The sequence below is a fragment of the Coffea arabica genome, chromosome 2e (genome assembly GCF_036785885.1).
Source record: "Coffea arabica cultivar ET-39 chromosome 2e, Coffea Arabica ET-39 HiFi, whole genome shotgun sequence".
Taxonomy (NCBI): Eukaryota; Viridiplantae; Streptophyta; class Magnoliopsida; order Gentianales; family Rubiaceae; genus Coffea; species Coffea arabica.
This window is the reverse complement of record NC_092313.1, coordinates 63,656,624-63,675,483: the sequence shown is the minus strand read 5'-3', so window position 1 is coordinate 63,675,483 and position 18,860 is coordinate 63,656,624. Positions and strand designations below refer to the sequence as shown.

Here is an 18,860-nt window from a genome sequence, read left to right as displayed (position 1 = left end):
CCGGTGCCTCGCAGGGGGTTCCCTGACGAAGCTGTTTGGATGCCTACGACGTCAGGGAAATTTTCTTTAGCATCGGCCTACCAAGAGGTCCGCCAGGTTCGGAATAACTCAATGGCTTTCTCCCGAATCTGGCAATCTAGCATTCCATTGAAAATCTCCTTTTTCATGCACCGAATGCTACTGAGAAGATTGCCCCTAGATGACATTCTGGGACGGATGGGGTTTCAGTTACCGTCCAAATGTTTCTGCTGTGTGCCTGCCACAGGAGAGGAACTTGAGCATGTCTTTTCCACGGGACAACTGGCCTCCCAGGTCTGGAGTTACTTCCACAACATGTGCGGTGTAGTCGTCCAGGGCTCCGAAGTACATGCACGTTTGATTACGTGGTGGCTTTCCCCGGCGTTGTCTCGGCAGCAGAGGTTTGTGTTGGATGTGCTCCCTAGTCTCATTTGCTGGAATATTTGGAAGGCCAGGAATAGAGCGGTCTTTGATGGTATCCAGCCGCAAGGCCAAGGTATTTGTAATATGGTCGCTCAGGATGTCAAAGCTGCGTTTGAGATTCGGTTTCAGAAGGAGTTGGGTATGCTGACTTTCCCCCAATTTTATGAGAAGATCTCTTACCCATCCTATGTTTACAATATCAGCGTTGTCCGATGGAAGGGGGGAGGCCAAGGGGTGCTGACACTCAATACCGATGGATGCTCTAAGGGGAATCCGGGTGTATGTGGAGGAGGGGGGGTGGTCAGGGATTCGAATGGGCATGCTGTGTTTGCGTTCTCGGCGTTCCTTGGAGAGGGCACGAGTCTACGAGCAGAGGCATTGGCTGCCTTGGTTGGCATCCGATTATGTCGTGCGAAGGGAGTTGAACGTCTGGCTATACAAGCTGATTCATTACTGTTGATTGGGATATTACAAGGGCGGCTACATTGCCCCTGGCACATTAAGAGAGAGGTGCAGCAAATATTGAGCCTGGCGGGGGACCGTCCTATTTTCATGCACTGTTATAGGGAATCGAACAAGGTTGCTGACATCTTGTCCAATGAGGGGGTTTCTCACCCGCTAGAAGAGGTTAGGATTTATGACAGTTGGTACACGATTCCGATGCTAGCCAGGGGGGAAATTAGGCTTAACAGATTAGGAGTGCCTTCCATTAGAAGAATAAAGGGAACTAGGGATTTGGTGTGAAACACATGGGCATTGCCCTGTAAGCGACGTAGAAGATAATATTCATTGCTGGCTCAAAAAAAAAAAAAAAAAAACATCTTGGGGTCATTAAAGCAGCTATACATTTTGATAGTAGGGAATTTTCTTTTGTTCGTATGGAAGTTGAAAGGGTGTAGCTTTTGTTATTTCTAGATTGCATTAGATCTTTGTAACGTGGCTTTTTATTAATAAAATGGGGGCTAGCATCCCCACCCCCGGGACGGGGTTTGCCAAAAAAAAAAAAAAAAAAAAAAAAAAAGAAATGATAGCTCAACCATTTCTTTTTTTTGTTATGGCTTATTTTAAAGTATGATTGAAATCCTTGACTGTAATTACATTTGGAAGCGGTTATATATTTATTGCGAGGAGAAAGCTGAAATCCATTTTGAACTTGGTAAGTTTTTCCTGGTATTTGGAAGGGAGAGAGACCAATTAGTCACCCTCCGGAAAAAGATAATTGTTTTTTTTTTGCAAGAGAAAGTTAGCGAGGATGAGGAGAGTTTAGGCTGCAAGAGATTGATATGTAGTTATGTTATTTGGAATTGACTACTATATAATTGATTTGTAATTGATAGAGATTAGTAGGACGATGTTATTTTAGTAGTTGAGATAATTACTCTACATCATCTTTAAATAGCCAAGTTGTACTGCTATAATTGTTATGGACAAATCTTTCCATCTCTTCTCCTTTAGTCTGTTAGCTCTCTCATTTCTCTTTTCTTTTTCCTCTTCCGTATCTTTCCCTCTCTTTTTTTGCTCCTTTCATAATTTTTCACAATCTCATTCCTCAAGTTGGGTGATTCGGGATAAGTTGGGTGATTCAGAGGGACGGAATGTTAGTGAGAAGTCCCGAGTTTGAACCATCCTACTTATACTATAAAAAAAACTGCTAAATACTTAATTAGGGATTGAGCTTGAAATTTGTATTAGAGTGGTCAATAAATCATGTTGAAATTTTCTTAATCTACCACAAACTTAAGCTCCATTCTCATTCTTGACGGAAAGATTGATTCAATTATTGCAAGCCACTTATCACTAAATGATATAAAGCATACAACAAAAGCAAATAGTATGTTACATTAAATTCATCCATAAAAATTTTGACAATAGTACTTTGAAGAGTTTAAATTATATCAGGATGATCCTGATTTGAAACTTTTCAGGCACCTAATGACTTATTGCCACTTAGATTCTTTAAGTGTTCCATCCTAATAACAATAATTCTCCATGTATACAATCTTTATATTTGCTATTCCTTCTTTTTTTATTATTTTTCTTTTTTCTGTTTAGAGTAAGTTACCCAACTTTTACCATTTAACTTTTTTCCCTTTCTTTAAATTTTTTCAAAAACAATTTTTGTTTATTGCACTTTTTTTTAATCTTTTTTTTGTTTAAATATAATTTAGTTAGCCAACTTTTTCCTTTGTTTTTTCTTTCAGCCCAAAAAACAGTATTATCATCTTCGGACCATAGACAACTTCAAACATAAGATGAAATAGCAGTTAAGTTAGACTAATCACTAATTACAGATAAAACTTAAAAAGTAATATAACATTCTAATTTTGTGTTTAACTAGGGGATATAAAAATGAAATTTATGCCTCGCCACTGCTATTTAGCCAAGGTTCAAATGAAACAAACAATACCACTGCCACAAATATTGGGCGCTAATGCGACATCTCTTTGTTTGCTAATGTTTTAGTATAAATGTGCTCTGAAAATTAGTGAATTGGTAGGGATTAAATGGCTAAAAATGGAGAATTAAAATATAGATGGTAGTAGTAATTGGTCGAGTGAAGAGTTGCAGTGGTGCTGCAATTTATGCAGGCTGCCTTAGAGTGTTAGAGTTTAGAAGAGAAGGAAGACGAGACTTTGGATGGCAGAAATAGCAAATGTAAAGATTGTGTGAATGTAGGTACATTGTTATTAGGATGGCACACTTAAGGAAGCCTAAGTGGCAATAAGTTAATGGGTGCCTGAAATGCCCCAAATCAGGATAACCCCGAGATACTTTAAACTCTATCTTAAATTATAATGCTCAAAACATGACCCAAAAAATAGAGAACTACAATCTTAAAAGGCGTATATACTTCTTTATTGTTTAGAACACTAATTAAGTAATTTTTGAGTGTTCAACTTGGTTAAATCTTGTCATTCATTCACCAGATTAACCAATAATTAAATCGTCAAAGATGCCAAGTGGTTTGATATTTATCATTTATTTGAAATTGAAAAATTTATGTGTTATGTATTCTCAAAAATGCAAAATGTCTAATTCAAATAACTTCTTTTCATGAATAAAAAATATGAAAGAAAATTTAGAAAATGGGAATATGAAGATTCAAAATTTATAAGAAGTTGTAAATTTTGAAAATTACGTGAATGAAGTAGTACATGAAATAAAATAGTTGATAAATCACCCTTGTAACAATGTATAGTCTATTGCATGATAATGTATATCTTGATGGATTGAGCCATGCACTTTAGTACGCATAGGTGCATACCTAAATACACTTGACATATGTATACATGCAAATTCATTAATGCGCGCGCATACACGCGCACATGTATGTTCATATATGATTTTAATGAATACAAACGTGCACTTTGAAGATATAAATGTGTGCATATATATATATATATATATATTGCACTTATGTATGCTTAAATTAGTATATATACAAGTATTCATATGTATACATAAGGGTAAATTCATGAACTTATTTATAATATATACATATTATTCAACACCATATTCACAATTTTTCATAATCTTATATACTTCTTATTAAGTTTAAATCTTTATATTACCATTTTTTAGATTTGTCAAAGAGGATTTATAAGGGAAATATTCGACATCTAAAAGTTGGATCGATTGTACATTTGTATATTATAAATATCTAATAATTTTTCAATTAAAAAAAAAAAAGAAAATTGACTACCTTTACTTCTTGTGTGATAATTAGATTAAAATAATTAGCTACTTGTAAGATGTAATTTGCATATGAGAAAAAAATTAAGGATTATTACCTTTTCTAGTTAATCTACTAGTAATAATATATCAACTACTTAATCATATTTTTTTTTTGCAATACTTTATCTTATCATTTCACAAATTGCATGATATTTACTCTTCAATAATTTCAATGTTGAATCAATATACGAATCGACCATATATGTAGTCAACCAATATTTGGTTTCATGGAGAGCTTTATGAAGCACAAGTGGCCAAATGCTGGATTGGTTAACCACGAATATATTACTAACATACCTGGTTATGGCTTTTATAGGGTCACCCTCTTTTGAATGATATGGAGAACAGCATATGTCACAATAACCACAGTTATAACTATGATGTTTCTATTTATCAATGATATTGTGGGACTAAGTTGAGCTCTTGCTTTCTATAGTCACTGAAAATATGTTTTGCCATCATGATGCTCTTATCCGAGTGTTGCGTGTGGATGCAAACTCTTAGTTTGTATTGCTTAGTAACCTTAACACTCTCGTCCCATTGTTAATGTTATATTTCCACTTTTTGCTTGTCTCAAAATTTGAGTCAATTTGAAAAGTCAAACCACTTTTAAAATTACTTTCCAGTTATGCCCTTCAATTGAAAAGTCAAGATTCTACTATCAAATTGCACTAAACAAATGTGGAGGGCCCCGCCATAACACATCATCAGAACTTTAGCTCCTTGCTTTTTTTATTTTCCGTTTCTTTCTTGCACTTCAAATCTTTGTTTTTTTTTCTTTTTTTCTTCTTTTCTTCTTTTTCCTTGCTTATCATTTTTTTTCTTTTCTTTACTCTTTTCAAGTTGCACAAGACTTTGCAGATGCAATGAAAGTTTTATTTCTTGTCTTTCTACCTTTTTTTAAACAAAAGAACAAATTTCTTACAATAATGCAAATCACGTTTTTTTTGGATAAACAAATAAAAAATACTAGATGCATTTCTTACCCTTTTGTTTATCACTATTTAATTTTTTTAATGTAAAGGTGAAAAAAGAAAAGGTAAAATTTGTCCTATAACTTGTGTTCTTACTCTTAAATTTGCTTCTAGTATCAAACAAACAAATAAGTATAGTGAAAAAAATGTCAAGGGAAAAAAACAAAATGATCAACTAGTGCGTATTACATTGAAGTCCTAAACTTCCAAGCAAGGCATTAATTTGAAAGCACCAAAACTAAAATAACGTTTACTACTCATTGCTTCCAAGAATTCATGGTTGTCTACACATATCAATAAAGTTCAAAATCTATGCCCCTAAAATAGATTTGAGCGACAACCAAATCTTATAAAAAACCCTCAAAAATAACTTAGTAGCAAAAGTCAAGTCCCCCGTTTTGTGCCCCTAAAATGGATTTGAGCGACAACCAAATCTTATAAACAACCCTCAAAAATAACTTAGTAGCAAAAGTCAAGTCCCCCGTTTTGTACAAAGGCATTAGTAGCAAAAGTCTAGCACAAGTCAAGTCCCCTGTTTTGTACAAAAGCATTAGTAGCAAAAGTCAAGTCCCCTATTCTACACAAAAAACATTAGCATAATCCAAATCCAGAAGCTTGATCCATGACTTGATATAGAGAAAAAGAAATGAATCATAAGTTAGATAGCATTATCACTACCTAAATAGTTTAGAAGTTAGCAAATTTTAAATAATATGGAAATTCTAACCAATACCAGTACATTCATGCTTGTAGATAATGGATGATTTTGTCAATAAGCTCCTTATCACATCCAATTTGCAAAGGAATATTTCCATCTTTTATCAACCGTTGCTTCCTAATATGTGGAACTTTGTAATTATTCCCTCCGAAATTCTTCATCACTTCAAGCATACATAGTTGTAAGGTTAAGAACACATTGTTGAGACTTTCAGATGATAATTCGTCGAAGGACTTTTCAACAGCAAAAATTAGTTCATCAATAGAGCTAGGTGCTTCTTGATGCTGAAGTGATTGAATGGCTCTAAAATACCCAAGATCAAGAACATTCATAGCAGGGCTAATAGGCGGTTGAAATGATAAACGAATATCAAAACCTTCTCTTGTGGCAGCTTCTATCAACTCAACATCCATTGGATCAATACGTGGTTTTGCATTATCTTGTTGGATGAAGATAGGGCTGATAACATCACTTTGTGGCCGTTTAGCACGAATTGTAGGCAAAACATTGTCAATTAAGCACCTTCTATACACTTCCTTGGTCATTGATAGGATAGGCTTTGTTTCCAGAGTACCAGCAACACGATTTTTGCTATTCCTTTTAGCTGGTTCTTTGAAGGCAAAAGGAAATCCAATTTTTCCATCAAAGTTTTTGTTTCTAGAACAATCAAAGCGAGGTCGAGCAACTGCAGCTAGAAACATAACCTTAACAATAAACTTTTTACTTCTACAAGTCCTCATAGGGTGTTCTTCTTCAGGATGCAGGTAGTATTTCTCAGACCTTTAGTCATATAAAACCATTTTTCATCGATATGAACCATATTGAACATGTTTTTGAAAACAGGTGCATCATTAAGACTCTCTTGTTGAAGCATTGACAAACAAAATTTGAGTCTTACCAATTTATTGTCATCAGTAAGATGAGGCTTTAGTGCATTTGAATGTGGTTTGATAACACCTTCTTTTATTCGTCGATGAAGAGTGGACTTGGAAACTTTCATTTTGGTTGATAGAGAACGAATATTTGTTTGACACCGTAGAGGTATTTCCATGATAGTGCTGAAGTCTGTCTCTACCCTCTTGCGTCCTGCCATCTTAGGAAACCTGTGAGAGATGTCAACCGAACCTTCATTAATGATTGAAGACTTTGCTCTTTCCCAAATTCTTTGTACTGTCCTTGTGCTAATTTTGAATTGAGTTGCAATAACTTTGGTTACTCCTCTTTCTAGTTGCCCACCATAACTATATTGCAATAATGCTTCAAATATGGCTTGCCTTTGCTGATTTGTCAACTTTTTCCTAGAGATTTCATAATTTTGAAAACTATGATTATCCATGTTCACTGTGGAATACTATCAAACAGAATATGGGCAATAGACAAATCTCTCTCTAATCTCATTATATATAGTATAAAGACGTCAGAATTATCAGCTTCCAAAATCTCTTTATAAGAGACGTGAGAACAAAAATGTTTAAAAAAATGCATCTACAAATTTTCAATGAACTACCAAATTTCAAGGAAAGAAAGGAACAATAATAAATGGCGCCAAATAAAAGATTAGCTAAATTATGCTAAGTCTCAAGATTATCTACTTCAAATTGATCAAAAGATCATAAAACAAAATGAAAATAAAAAAAGATAAGCACCAACAAAGTGATAGACGGATGCGTAGAAATCTTACCTTTTTTCCGTTGTCAATCTTCTGGAGCTATCTTGTTGATTTTATGAAACCCAAATAGATAGAGAAATAGCCAAAGTTGCAAACGGTTGTCTGTTTTACTTTAACTTGTCTTTGTCTTTTAGTCAAAGTGACTAAATGGCAATATAAGTAGTCCCCAGCAGCTGATTGTTTTAGTAAACATCAAAGGGTATGATTGCAAGAGTAAGATAAGTGTGTCCCCATAATGCTACGTACATGAAAAGTGTGTTTCCCAAAAAGTGTCCCAAATTTTGGGACAGAGGGAGTAGTAACAATGGTCGAATCTATTGAAGCTATTGTCAAGTCCTTGCAAACCTTCAAACTTTTAAAATCAATAGCCTGAGTGACCAAGTTGAAACTCATGACATAACCAAATTGAAGTTTTAATAGACTAGTCAATTGTGGTGTAAAAAAGAAATATGTCATATATTAGTAGATTGGTGAATTAATTTCTTGTGCTTTTATCCTTTCATAGAATTAGTCTGCTTGTATCTTAGTGTTGTAAGTACTACTACTATATAAATACATGGATTAATAAAATGTACGTTGATGATATGTTTATATATTAAAAAAACTAATATGCAGATCAACTAGTTTTGTAAAATCTAGAATCCTTTTTTTTAATCATTATTTGAAACTCAACCATGTAACCATTCTTAAAACAACCACCAATCCTATATTAGAGGATTTGATGCCATCTCTTGCACTACTTGAATTAGTTCTTGTTAATCTAAAAACTTTTGCTCTTGTCTTTAGTTCTTTCTATTGCAATTGAAAATTTATCAATAGTTTCTATCCTATAGAGCATATTAGGATTGCTTGACTGTTAGACAGGTATAAAACTCACTAGATCGTGAATAGCCGAATTTAGGATTTGCAAGTTGGCTTTGTTAGAGAAGAGTGAGATGAAAAGCTTGAGATGGAAAAGAGAGAAGAGAGAGATAAAATTTTGTATATGCTTTTGAAACAAAAATTGCGACGAATGCATAAATTAATAGAATTAACAGCTTTTAAAATATGACCATTTTTAATGATTTTTAAAAATATTTTGAAATCATGTTAACTTTGAAGCACCAAAATTTTATAAAAGAATGTCAGCAATATAAAAATTTTCAAAAAATTTAAAATATCTAGCCTAGAGATTCAAACTTAGCAAGCACAAACTCATAAGTCATGGGAAAATATATTTTTGCGTGAGTAATTGAAGAAACTTAGTTGTTTGAATACGTGACACCATACTGTAGAATCCAAATTTTAGGGTTCTAATAATAATCAATACGTGTGGGATTATAGAATTGAAGGAATAATAATCACTCAAAATATATATGTGAGAGAGAAGAAAATAAGAAATTCAACTCACAATATTTTTTAAATTTCAAACAATGAAGAAAGTCACACCATAATAGAATACCTTACAAACTCTTCTAAATTCTCTCAAGAAAACATCCTAAATAACGTCCTATTTATAATCTACTAGATTTGTTAGAAAAGAAACCACTTGCATAAGAAATTACCAAATAAAACACTAATTCCTAAATCACATAACTATTAAAAACCTAATTCCAATAAAACTAATAAATAAATACTTCTAGCCTTGGTTTGGTTTGCTAACATTGCCTCCCTTAAACCAAACTCTCCATTGAGACAAGTCCAACACCATGTTCAGCAATAATTTCTATGCAAATCTCTGTCACAGTATAATGGACATGCAACTCCATCTTGTTACCCGTAATTAATTTCATCTTTATACGTGGCAGTGGACATACTTTGTATTTTGCCAACAATTTTTCAGCAATTTCTTCTTGATCAAATTACCCACTCATACAAACTCATTTATCACCAAAATCACTATTTACCACCAATGTAAGTGCCCAAAAGTGCAAAATCATAAATTACTTTCTTACCAAAATTATCATTACCAAATAATTAAAAAATAACCATTACCATAATCATCCAAAATTTTCATATTGTCAATCAACTCTTTTTGAGCAAAATATTTTTGAACTCCAGTGAAATTCATATCTATCAAATCAAATATCTTTCCATCATCTTGAAAAGATTCTAAACCAATCAAATTTTCAACAATTGTTTTTTCTTCATATACCAAATCAGAATTTTCTTCTTCCTTTATCAAATTACCACATTGTTTTTATTTAAAAAATTCATGACTCCCAATTTCTCCAAATAAGGTATGCAATTCAGAACTATCAACTGATTCAAAATTTTCAATATCACCCACATCATCAATAAATCCATCTTTCTCAAAATTCACAAACCAATACTGTGAGAATTTGAAAATTCGCTTATATTTTCTTATAATCCTCTTTTATTTTGAATAATTAATTTATAATTTCTTTGATAATCATTTACTTCTCTTAATAGTTGTAATAAATAATAGAGTCAAAAATTTTACTTTTACTTTTATAGTTACTGTATGTTAGGGTTTTTGGTGCATTGGGGTAGTGTGATCAATTGATGAGGTGTGTGCACTAAATTTGGTGGATAAGAGCAGGTATTAACTAAAAAGAGGTATGTGATTAAAAGTGCTAAGAGTAAGTTAGTGAATCATAAGTTAAAAGTACAAGAGAGACAGGGAAATAGACATAAACCGACTCGCTCCGTTTGTTACCGGTCGAGGACACCACTTGACCAAGACTTTCTTTCCCTAATCTTCTTATTTTTCTTTTATTTTTATTTCCCTAATTTTTTCCTAGGGTTGCCCGAAATTATTGACTAAGAAAGAGAGGAAAAGAAAAAAAAAAGAGGAAAAAAAGGCCTTCTTAGACCAAAAGCTTTCATCCATCTTTATCTTTCCTACCATCAAAATTTCATTCATTTTGCTCCCTTCTTGGCCGACTCTTGAGAGGAAAAAAAAGAGAGAAGAAAGTTTCAAGTTTCATCTTGATCTTGCCTTGATTGAGTGAGGAATCAACAAGAACCACAAATCTAAACCGAACAAAGTTGCAACAAGGTGACAAGGAGGCTTGTAGTGGAGTGATTTGGAGAGGAAAGCCTTAGTTTTTCACTTTCTCCTAGAGGGTTGAAGGTATTAAGTTGGAAAACTCTCCTTCTTTTTCTTATCTTGCAATTTATTGGGTAGATGACTTGAAATTGGAAGTTTTATGGAAGATATCATGGATTTGTGAGGATTGGTGAAATTTCCAGCCTAGGGTTTAATTTTCCAACCTTGTTTTATATTTTTCAGCCATGATATGATGGTATCTGGCCTTGTTATGGACTTGTATGAAGATTTCTAGGTTTAACATGACTTTTTAGCTTCCGAATAAGGATTTTCTAGTTTTAGTTCCAATTTTTCAACTTTAGTTGAGAATTTCCAACTTAGGTATATGATTAATATATGCTAAGTATATGCTTGAATATAGCTAGTTTTGTGGCTAAAATAAGCACCTTATGTATCTTATAACTTGTAGGCTTGTTTGGGGCTGTTTTGTTATGGCTTGTTAGCTTGGCAATTTGAGGAAAAGTGAAGGCAAAATAGGGAAAGTGCTGTCCATTTTTCTTCTTGTGGGGTAAGTGAGTGAAAGTTGAAGTAGAGGTATGATTTATGATCGATTTGGACTTAGTTTACTTAGGGATGTTTAAGTTGACCTTAATGGTGATTCATAAGCTGAATTTTTGCCAAAAGTATACATTTCTCAAAGGTGAAGTAACGGTCACTTTAAACGAGATTTTCTAATTGCATATGACAAGCTATAAACTTAAAGGTTTCAATCGTTTCTTTACCAAAACCAAAAGAGCGGGCTTATATTTTCTAGGGTTTATCAAGCATTATGATTACTATTTAAATGATTTTTATTTACTTGGTTTATCCTTGATATTAATAAGCAAATGTCGTATATTTTGAAACCCTATTTGATTATATGTTGTTATACGACATTTTATCGTAGATTTTGACTCTGGCCAAGGGGTTGGGCCTAAGTTTGATTTTGATAAACAGTGAATCACTGGTGAGTGTCTCCAATTGCATGACCGAACTTGATACTTGAATGCAATGCTTTCTTAATGTGATTGGATAGTACTTGGCTTGTTTGGTTGGGTAAGGGTGTACTTTATCGCACTTGCCCTAATTTGACTAATTGTTGTACACTGGTTATGAATGGTTTAATGTATATACGCATGACTTGAATACTGTCTAGGATCCCAACCCTATTAGTTAGTTGGTCAAATCGAGCCAGCAAGGGATTGGTCGAGGAGACTAGCGAACCATAGGTACTGTTTATTATTTATTGTGTAATCCACTGGATGTGGTCCATTGGATTCGGTATATTCAAGTATAACCACCACTGTTAATGTTGAAGTTCGGGTCTGGTAGGGGTTTGATTGGTGGATGGTGTTGAAGTTAAGCGGTGTTCTATCGGACTTGCTACAGTACCTTGAGAGTTGACGGAGTGTCAACTACTTCTTGACAAGCTACTGCCAAAATGGCTCGCAAGTGTGAACTGTATCCTTATACCTGGAAGTGTCAAATACCTATTTAACATGTTACTTGAAGTGTTATTGCTTACTTCATGAACTTTTGTGCTCGCTCACTTTGAAATTTCAAGTTTTGTCTAATGGCCAACTTGATACTTGTGTTGCATGATGTTTTGGAACCTTACCAAGTTTTATCTCACCCAATTAGTCAGGGGGTCTGAGCATGGGCGTGAGGTTGGGACAGGCTGATTTTGTATAGACGTTTTGACTTTTGTATTGGTACTAGCGCTAGTGCTCGTTTAGAGTTAAAAGTTCGACTAGAACTTGAATCTTTTGTTACATTTGAATATTTGAGATAGCCATGTATATAAATGTACGTTTTAAAGTTGGAAACTGCTGTTTCTTTTACTTTTGAAGTATAATTTATCTTTGAAATTGAGTGAGTGAGACCTGGCGAGAGTTGGACAAGCGGTCCGTTAAACCCTGAGGTACACCCTAGGGAGAGGTGGAGTCGTCACAAATACCAACAACCAGACTTGGGTTTGAAAGCATAATTTTTCTCAATCGTTTGTAAAACATACTCCCTCCGTCCCGAAATAATTGTCGCACTTCGGGAGTTGTGTTTATTTTCAACAGTGTCTGGATTTCAAACGATTTTGGTGTAACTTCCAGCAATGCCCCTATCCGGTTTCTATGGAGCAGCGTAACTTATTGACTATTAGAATGATAATGGAGCGGTGACAGACCTGTGGGACCCATGTTTCAAACAATGTCTCAGCCGCTTTTTTGGAATGTTCTTTGCACGACCATTGTTTCCATTTGCTATGAAACTCACGCATATCAAGTGCAATCCTTGTAATTTTTTGGGGCCCATCAAAATCTTAAAAGAATCTGGTATATTTAAGGGCATGAGATGGAAATGGGGGAAAGTTTTTATTGCCAATTGTGGTAAGTGACATTAATTTTGGGACAGACCAAAAAGGAAAGTATGACACTATCAATGGGACGGAGGGAGTAGTAAATATCCTTTCAAAATCTCTAAAGTATTTTTGTACGACGAATAAAAGTTTTGTAAATACTTTTTGCCATTGTCTTACGCATCACTTGGAAAAACAATTGTGCCTTCTTCTTGAAAACATATTTTGGCAACTCATTTGCATCCACCCAATAAAGAATATCATCCAAATTACATTGTTTGAAATATTTTTTCACTGTTAAAATCCAACCAAAATGTGTATGTGTATTTGTGCTTATAGGAGTCCATATGGCAAAATTTTCACCAATCAGATTTCAATAATATTCTGGCATTATTTAACAATTCATATACCTGAACAAATTTTTTTCTCCCTTCTACCAGGTTTTCGTGGCCTCCATGGTTAATTGACCAATCAAATCCTTCAATCTGACAACCTGCAGCAATCAACAAACTTGACAAGATTCCTCTCTGATCTCTGTCTTCACACCTGCAACAATCTAACAATTTTCGGACCAAACTTATGGTCGTATTCTTTACCAACTATACACTTCAAGACCAACTTTGTAGTCTAACTCGATTAACTGAATACTTTTTGACAACTTTGTGCTCTAATTCTTTGACAGCGGAAATGCCCAGAACTAACTGACAACGCGGGGTATACATATACAATTAGTTCATCAACAATTAAGTTTTACATTTATATCATACTAAATACCCCACATGCTATTTTTCGCAAGTATACGAGTCGAAAGCGAGAATAGGGTATTAAGGGTCGATCCCACAGGGAATATTTCAATTACCGGTATTTTTCGAACTCCTTTATTATCTAGACTACCATAAATATAAAAGTAATGAAAATAACACTAGAAATTTCCTAGAGATATGGAATTCCTTACTACTCTTGCAAATGAAATTACCGGTTAAATGAATGCTATTGTCTGGACTAGTTATGACGTAATTTCCTAATGTATGTGAAACCTACTCTCATAGTGAATCGATTCTACTTGTAACTAAGTCATACCTACTCTCATGGTTATGAAATTAACTACAAGTTCATTTCTTTTATGAAATTACATGAAACAAGTCACTAAAGTTACAAAGGTGCTTCTCTACTCTCGTGAGTGAACTCTCTAGGCTTATCACTTCCTTGAACTAGTATTAAATTTCAATTCTCATTACAAACTTAACACCTTAACATTATCACAATTAATGGCCGGTTAATCATGATTAGAAAAGCAAAAGTGATAAATAATTTGCTCAAGATAATATCATCAAATAACCAAGTAAACATCACAAACAAGACATAGAAAGTTCATTTATAACTCTAGGCATAAACTTTAACTACATATATTGAAACACAAATCCAAAACTTGCATATTAACCATACTTAAGAATCCAATACAAAAGATAAAGAGTTGGAAAAGAGATAACCCTTGTCACATGAGCTTCAACCCCTCCTTCTTCATCTCCATCTTCATTCTAATCTAACCAATACACAAGAGTGGATAAGAACTATACTACTCTGTACTAAACTACTAAACTAAACTAATGGACTAAGAAAATGAGTTGTTTCTAGTTGTCACTCTTGAAACTCTCATGAGTAGTTTCTCCAACTTTCCACCCTTTTCTTGGTCAGATGCAGCCGGAATTGCTAGCTAGAATTGAGCTGAAAAAATTGTGTGAAAGCAAGGCAAGTTGATGAGCAAGTTACAGAAATCAGGTGAGAATACGCCACTTCAGGAATACGCGACTTCTTCTCGCATATTGAATAGTCGTGTATTCAATTCTGCGCACTTCAACTGCAATTTTCTTGATGATTAAGGCCAAACTAATTCTTGTACAAAACATGAAAGTTGTATTGCGTTAGCATTCCAATGTCTCAAGAATCATCTAATTTGGAGCTCTGTAGACTGAGATATGACCAAAATACCATCAACTGATCAGAGCTCTATTTCAGCTTTAGACAACAGAATTGTACTTTTGTATTTTGACTTTTTGACCATGAAAATGACTGAACTAGATTTCGATATCTTCTTACCAAATGTAGATCTATCTCTTAACTTCAAAATGGTTCAAGAATCACCCCAATCCGATCATTGTATCTCAAGATATAGCTAAAATACTACAAGGTGTCGGAGCTGTGAAACTTTTCTTCTTTTGTTCTTGATTGCACTTCCTCTCTTGCACTTCATAATCTCTTTTTATCACTTCAAACCATCCAATTATCTTCTCAAATCATGTCATTTTAATGATTGAATCCTTAAACCTACAAAAACATGAAGTTTTCGCCATTAAAATCCATAGAAATGCAATTTTTACCACTTAAACCATAAAATACATATTTTCACTAGAAACTTAGTTAATTAGCTAAAAACATGACTAAAACATACCAAAACTAACCAATAAAACATACTTAAAACACGTAAAATATATACTTATCACTAACCTCATAGATTGGCTCTTAATACCAATTGTAGAATCCAAATTTTAGGGTTCTAATAATAATCAATGTGTGCAGGGTTATAGAATTGAAGGAATAATAATCACTCAAAATATATATGTGGGAGAGAAGAAAATAATAAATTCAACTCACAATATTATTAAATCTCAAGTAATGAAAAAAGTCACACCACAATAGAGAAGTTTACAAAGTTTTCTAGACTCTCTCAAGAAAACATCCTAAATAATGTAAATAATGTTCTATTTATAGTTTACTAGACTTGTTAGAAAAGAAACCACTTGCATAAGAAATTACCAAATAAAATACAAATTTCTAAATCACATAACTACTAAAATTCTAACTCCAATAAAACTAATAAATTAATTAATTAATACTTTTAGCTTTGGTTTAGTTTGCCAACACATACGTTAGGAAAGCCATTCCTCTTGTCATCTTCCTATTCTACTCATTCACATATTTTGCAAGTTACAAATTATCTTCCTTGCTATCTCTTATCTAATTTCTCCTACACAACCCAAAATCAAGCTACTACTCCCTTGATTGTGTCTAAACAATGTCCTTTCTTTTACGGCCAATATAATCAAAAGTAAAGCAAGAAAAAGATACTGACAGAGTCAACTGAATCACAAATGTAGTAGTATTCAATATCAATTGGGGGTTCATAAAATTATATGAGTAGATTTATAAATCTAGGATAAAAAGTATCCAAATAGATTAATCCATTTGTCATTAAGGATAAATAGAAGCAAAGCCAGAACCAACTGGCTGAGACTCGGGTAGCTGTCCCCCCAAAATTTTCTAAAAAAATTCTATAGAGAAGATTAATTTTTAACTTAAAGCTATATTATTTTGCCACCAACATGTTTACGATTATTTATTTCTTATTAGTTATTCCCTCTAATTTCTCTTTATAGTGGCTAGTCTCTTATAACAAACAAATTCTAACTTTAAAATAGAAACTAAGGAAGCGCTACTAGATAAATAGGAAACAAAGACTAAGAAAGGAAATTAGAAATTCAACTACTGCTATAACTCTATTTATTTACATTGACTTGAATTACAAAAAAGTAAAGGTATTATTCAAACCAAACCCTAGATAAAGACTTTTAATATGCTAGTTCAATCATTGACTCTTTCCAAATTCCATTGAACATATTTGAAGGCTTTTCTCCAAACTCCATTAATCCAAGGAAAATTTTGTTTTCTACAGAGATTTTCTATTGCATTTTAAATTTACTTAAAATTCATTTTTTAGCTATTAATATGTTAAGTTTATAGTTAAAAATATAATAATGTTTATTAAATTTTTAGTTGTTTTTCTGATCCTAAGTTTGTATTTTGGAATTTTAACTTATATAATGCATTAGCTATTAGCTTATTTAGTAGTCATCACATGTGTGTTTATTTTCTCAAGTAATTTGTGACTATTTTCTTTGCATATAGGTGCTATTGCATCGGAATTTTTTGATAAATTAGTACTCCAGACAAAGGGCCATGGCCGTAGGTTATTTAGGAGAAGAATTTGGGAAAGGAAAAAAAAGGAAGATGGATTTGCAACTATTGGATCTTTGATTGTTCCCTGCTTTCTTCCCATCTTCAAACTAAAATTTTGGGTTCATCATTGATAAAAATGCTAAACCATTGGGGTTTAGTCCAATGGCCAGGGAGAGTCTCTTAAACCACTCCTAGACACTTAGTTAGAGATTCAAACTCCACTTAGTGCATTATAAGTAGAGGTGGCAATTTGTCCCAAGTCCCAATGGGTTACCCATGCCCATGGGGACTTTGGACGGGATGGGTATTGGATTTTGATATTGGGTTTAAAATGGGACAAATCCCAATTGTACCCATTAATTGATGGGAATACTTGGGAAATACTTGGGTACCCATTGGGCTCAAATAACAAGGGCTCTGTTTGGTTTAGCTATTTTTGGGGGGTATTTTTGAAATATTTTATTATAGCAGTGTATATGAAAAATTTTTGCTATAAAATTTTTTTGAAATATTTGATATACTAATATGGATGGGATGTTTTTTGAGTTATTGTATATTACTGTAACATTGTATTTGAAAAACTTATTTTTTGAAAAAATAGCCAATCCAAACGGAGTCTTAGATTAAAAAATTATCTTTAACAATTTTTATAGTCATACTAGAGAATATAATCTAGTAGTTTTCCTAGTCATTATCCACAAGAATTTTCAACATTTCAGTCAATTTAGACCTGTCATCTTTGGACAATGATGAGGATAAATATTCAACACCTTGAGTACCTTGGTCATCTTGATATATGTTGGAATATGACTGTATATCTATTTTTTCCTTTATTTGTTAATCCAATTTTTTATGGGAATCCTGAGTATAAAGCACTTGCATGTTTATTTAATAAAACTAAAAAAAATTTAATAAATCAAAAATATTAAAATTATATAAAAAATAAAAATGAATTAAAGGAAAAAAATATGTAGAAAATAGATTTGGGTATTGGGCGGGATCAATCTAAACCCATCCCAAAGTGATCCCGCCCAAGTTAGTCCCAAAATACATATGGGTAAGGTTGGGCCCAAACCCATATGACTCGGTTCCATTACAAACCCAAGCAAATCCCGCCCATCCCGCCCATTTTGCCACCTCTAAATTTATAAGGAAGCATTGTGCTTTCTTTGTTCAAAAATTTCACAAGGCTTGACTATGGTAATGGATATGGGGGGAAAAATGAACAACTAGTGCATTACAAGGAAGCATTGTACTTTCTTTGCATTACAAGAAATCTTGAAATTGGATTAACAAAGAGGGAACCAAGTAGATTAAAATGGAAGCAAAAATACGCATGAATATGCAAAATATCTCATGTTGCTCACTCACGTGGAATTTTTTCCTTTTGTGTAGGTCAATTGTTGGATGAAAAAGTTAGTTTAAAAAAAATTAAAAAGGTCAATTTTTGGTGTTTTAGTGTTTTGTTCCCGGTTAGGCCGATCAATGGTAAGAACTAAAAATAGTTAAATTTTGGAAGACATGTACATTTAAGATGAAATTGATGGATAGCGAATAATATGAGGATCTTATTGGTTGAAATCAGAGTATAAGGACCAAATGAATTCTGAGAAATAGAAAAAAGTTGGATTGCTCTTTGGCCTTTTTGGTTAATTTGAAAAAAATATATCATTAAGTAGGTGTAATAAACTCCGAATGGTTCAATACTAAAATTAATCTGATTGAGTTCTCTATGCAATAGAATAAGATAATATAGGTGTTACCATTTGTTCAGAAAAAGTTATTAATAAAATTAATTTTATATACAAGACGTACAATCATAGTTAGATGGACGATACATATATAAAATTTGAATTCCATAAAATTCACCCTAATTTTGTAACAGGCATGCAAATGAGGATCAGACTTACAAAATTTTGGTGGGCCGC

General features: G+C 33.2%; 1 protein-coding gene across 1 annotated transcript; it reads right to left on the bottom strand.

The window, feature by feature from the left end:
* Positions 1-5,891: 5,891 nt before the first annotated feature.
* LOC113729281 (uncharacterized) lies at positions 5,892-6,608 on the bottom strand. Its single transcript, XM_027253596.1, has one exon. It carries the CDS (start codon positions 6,606-6,608, stop codon positions 5,892-5,894), a length of 717 nt encoding a protein of 238 aa, XP_027109397.1.
* Between the last annotated feature and the right edge of the window lie 12,252 nt (positions 6,609-18,860).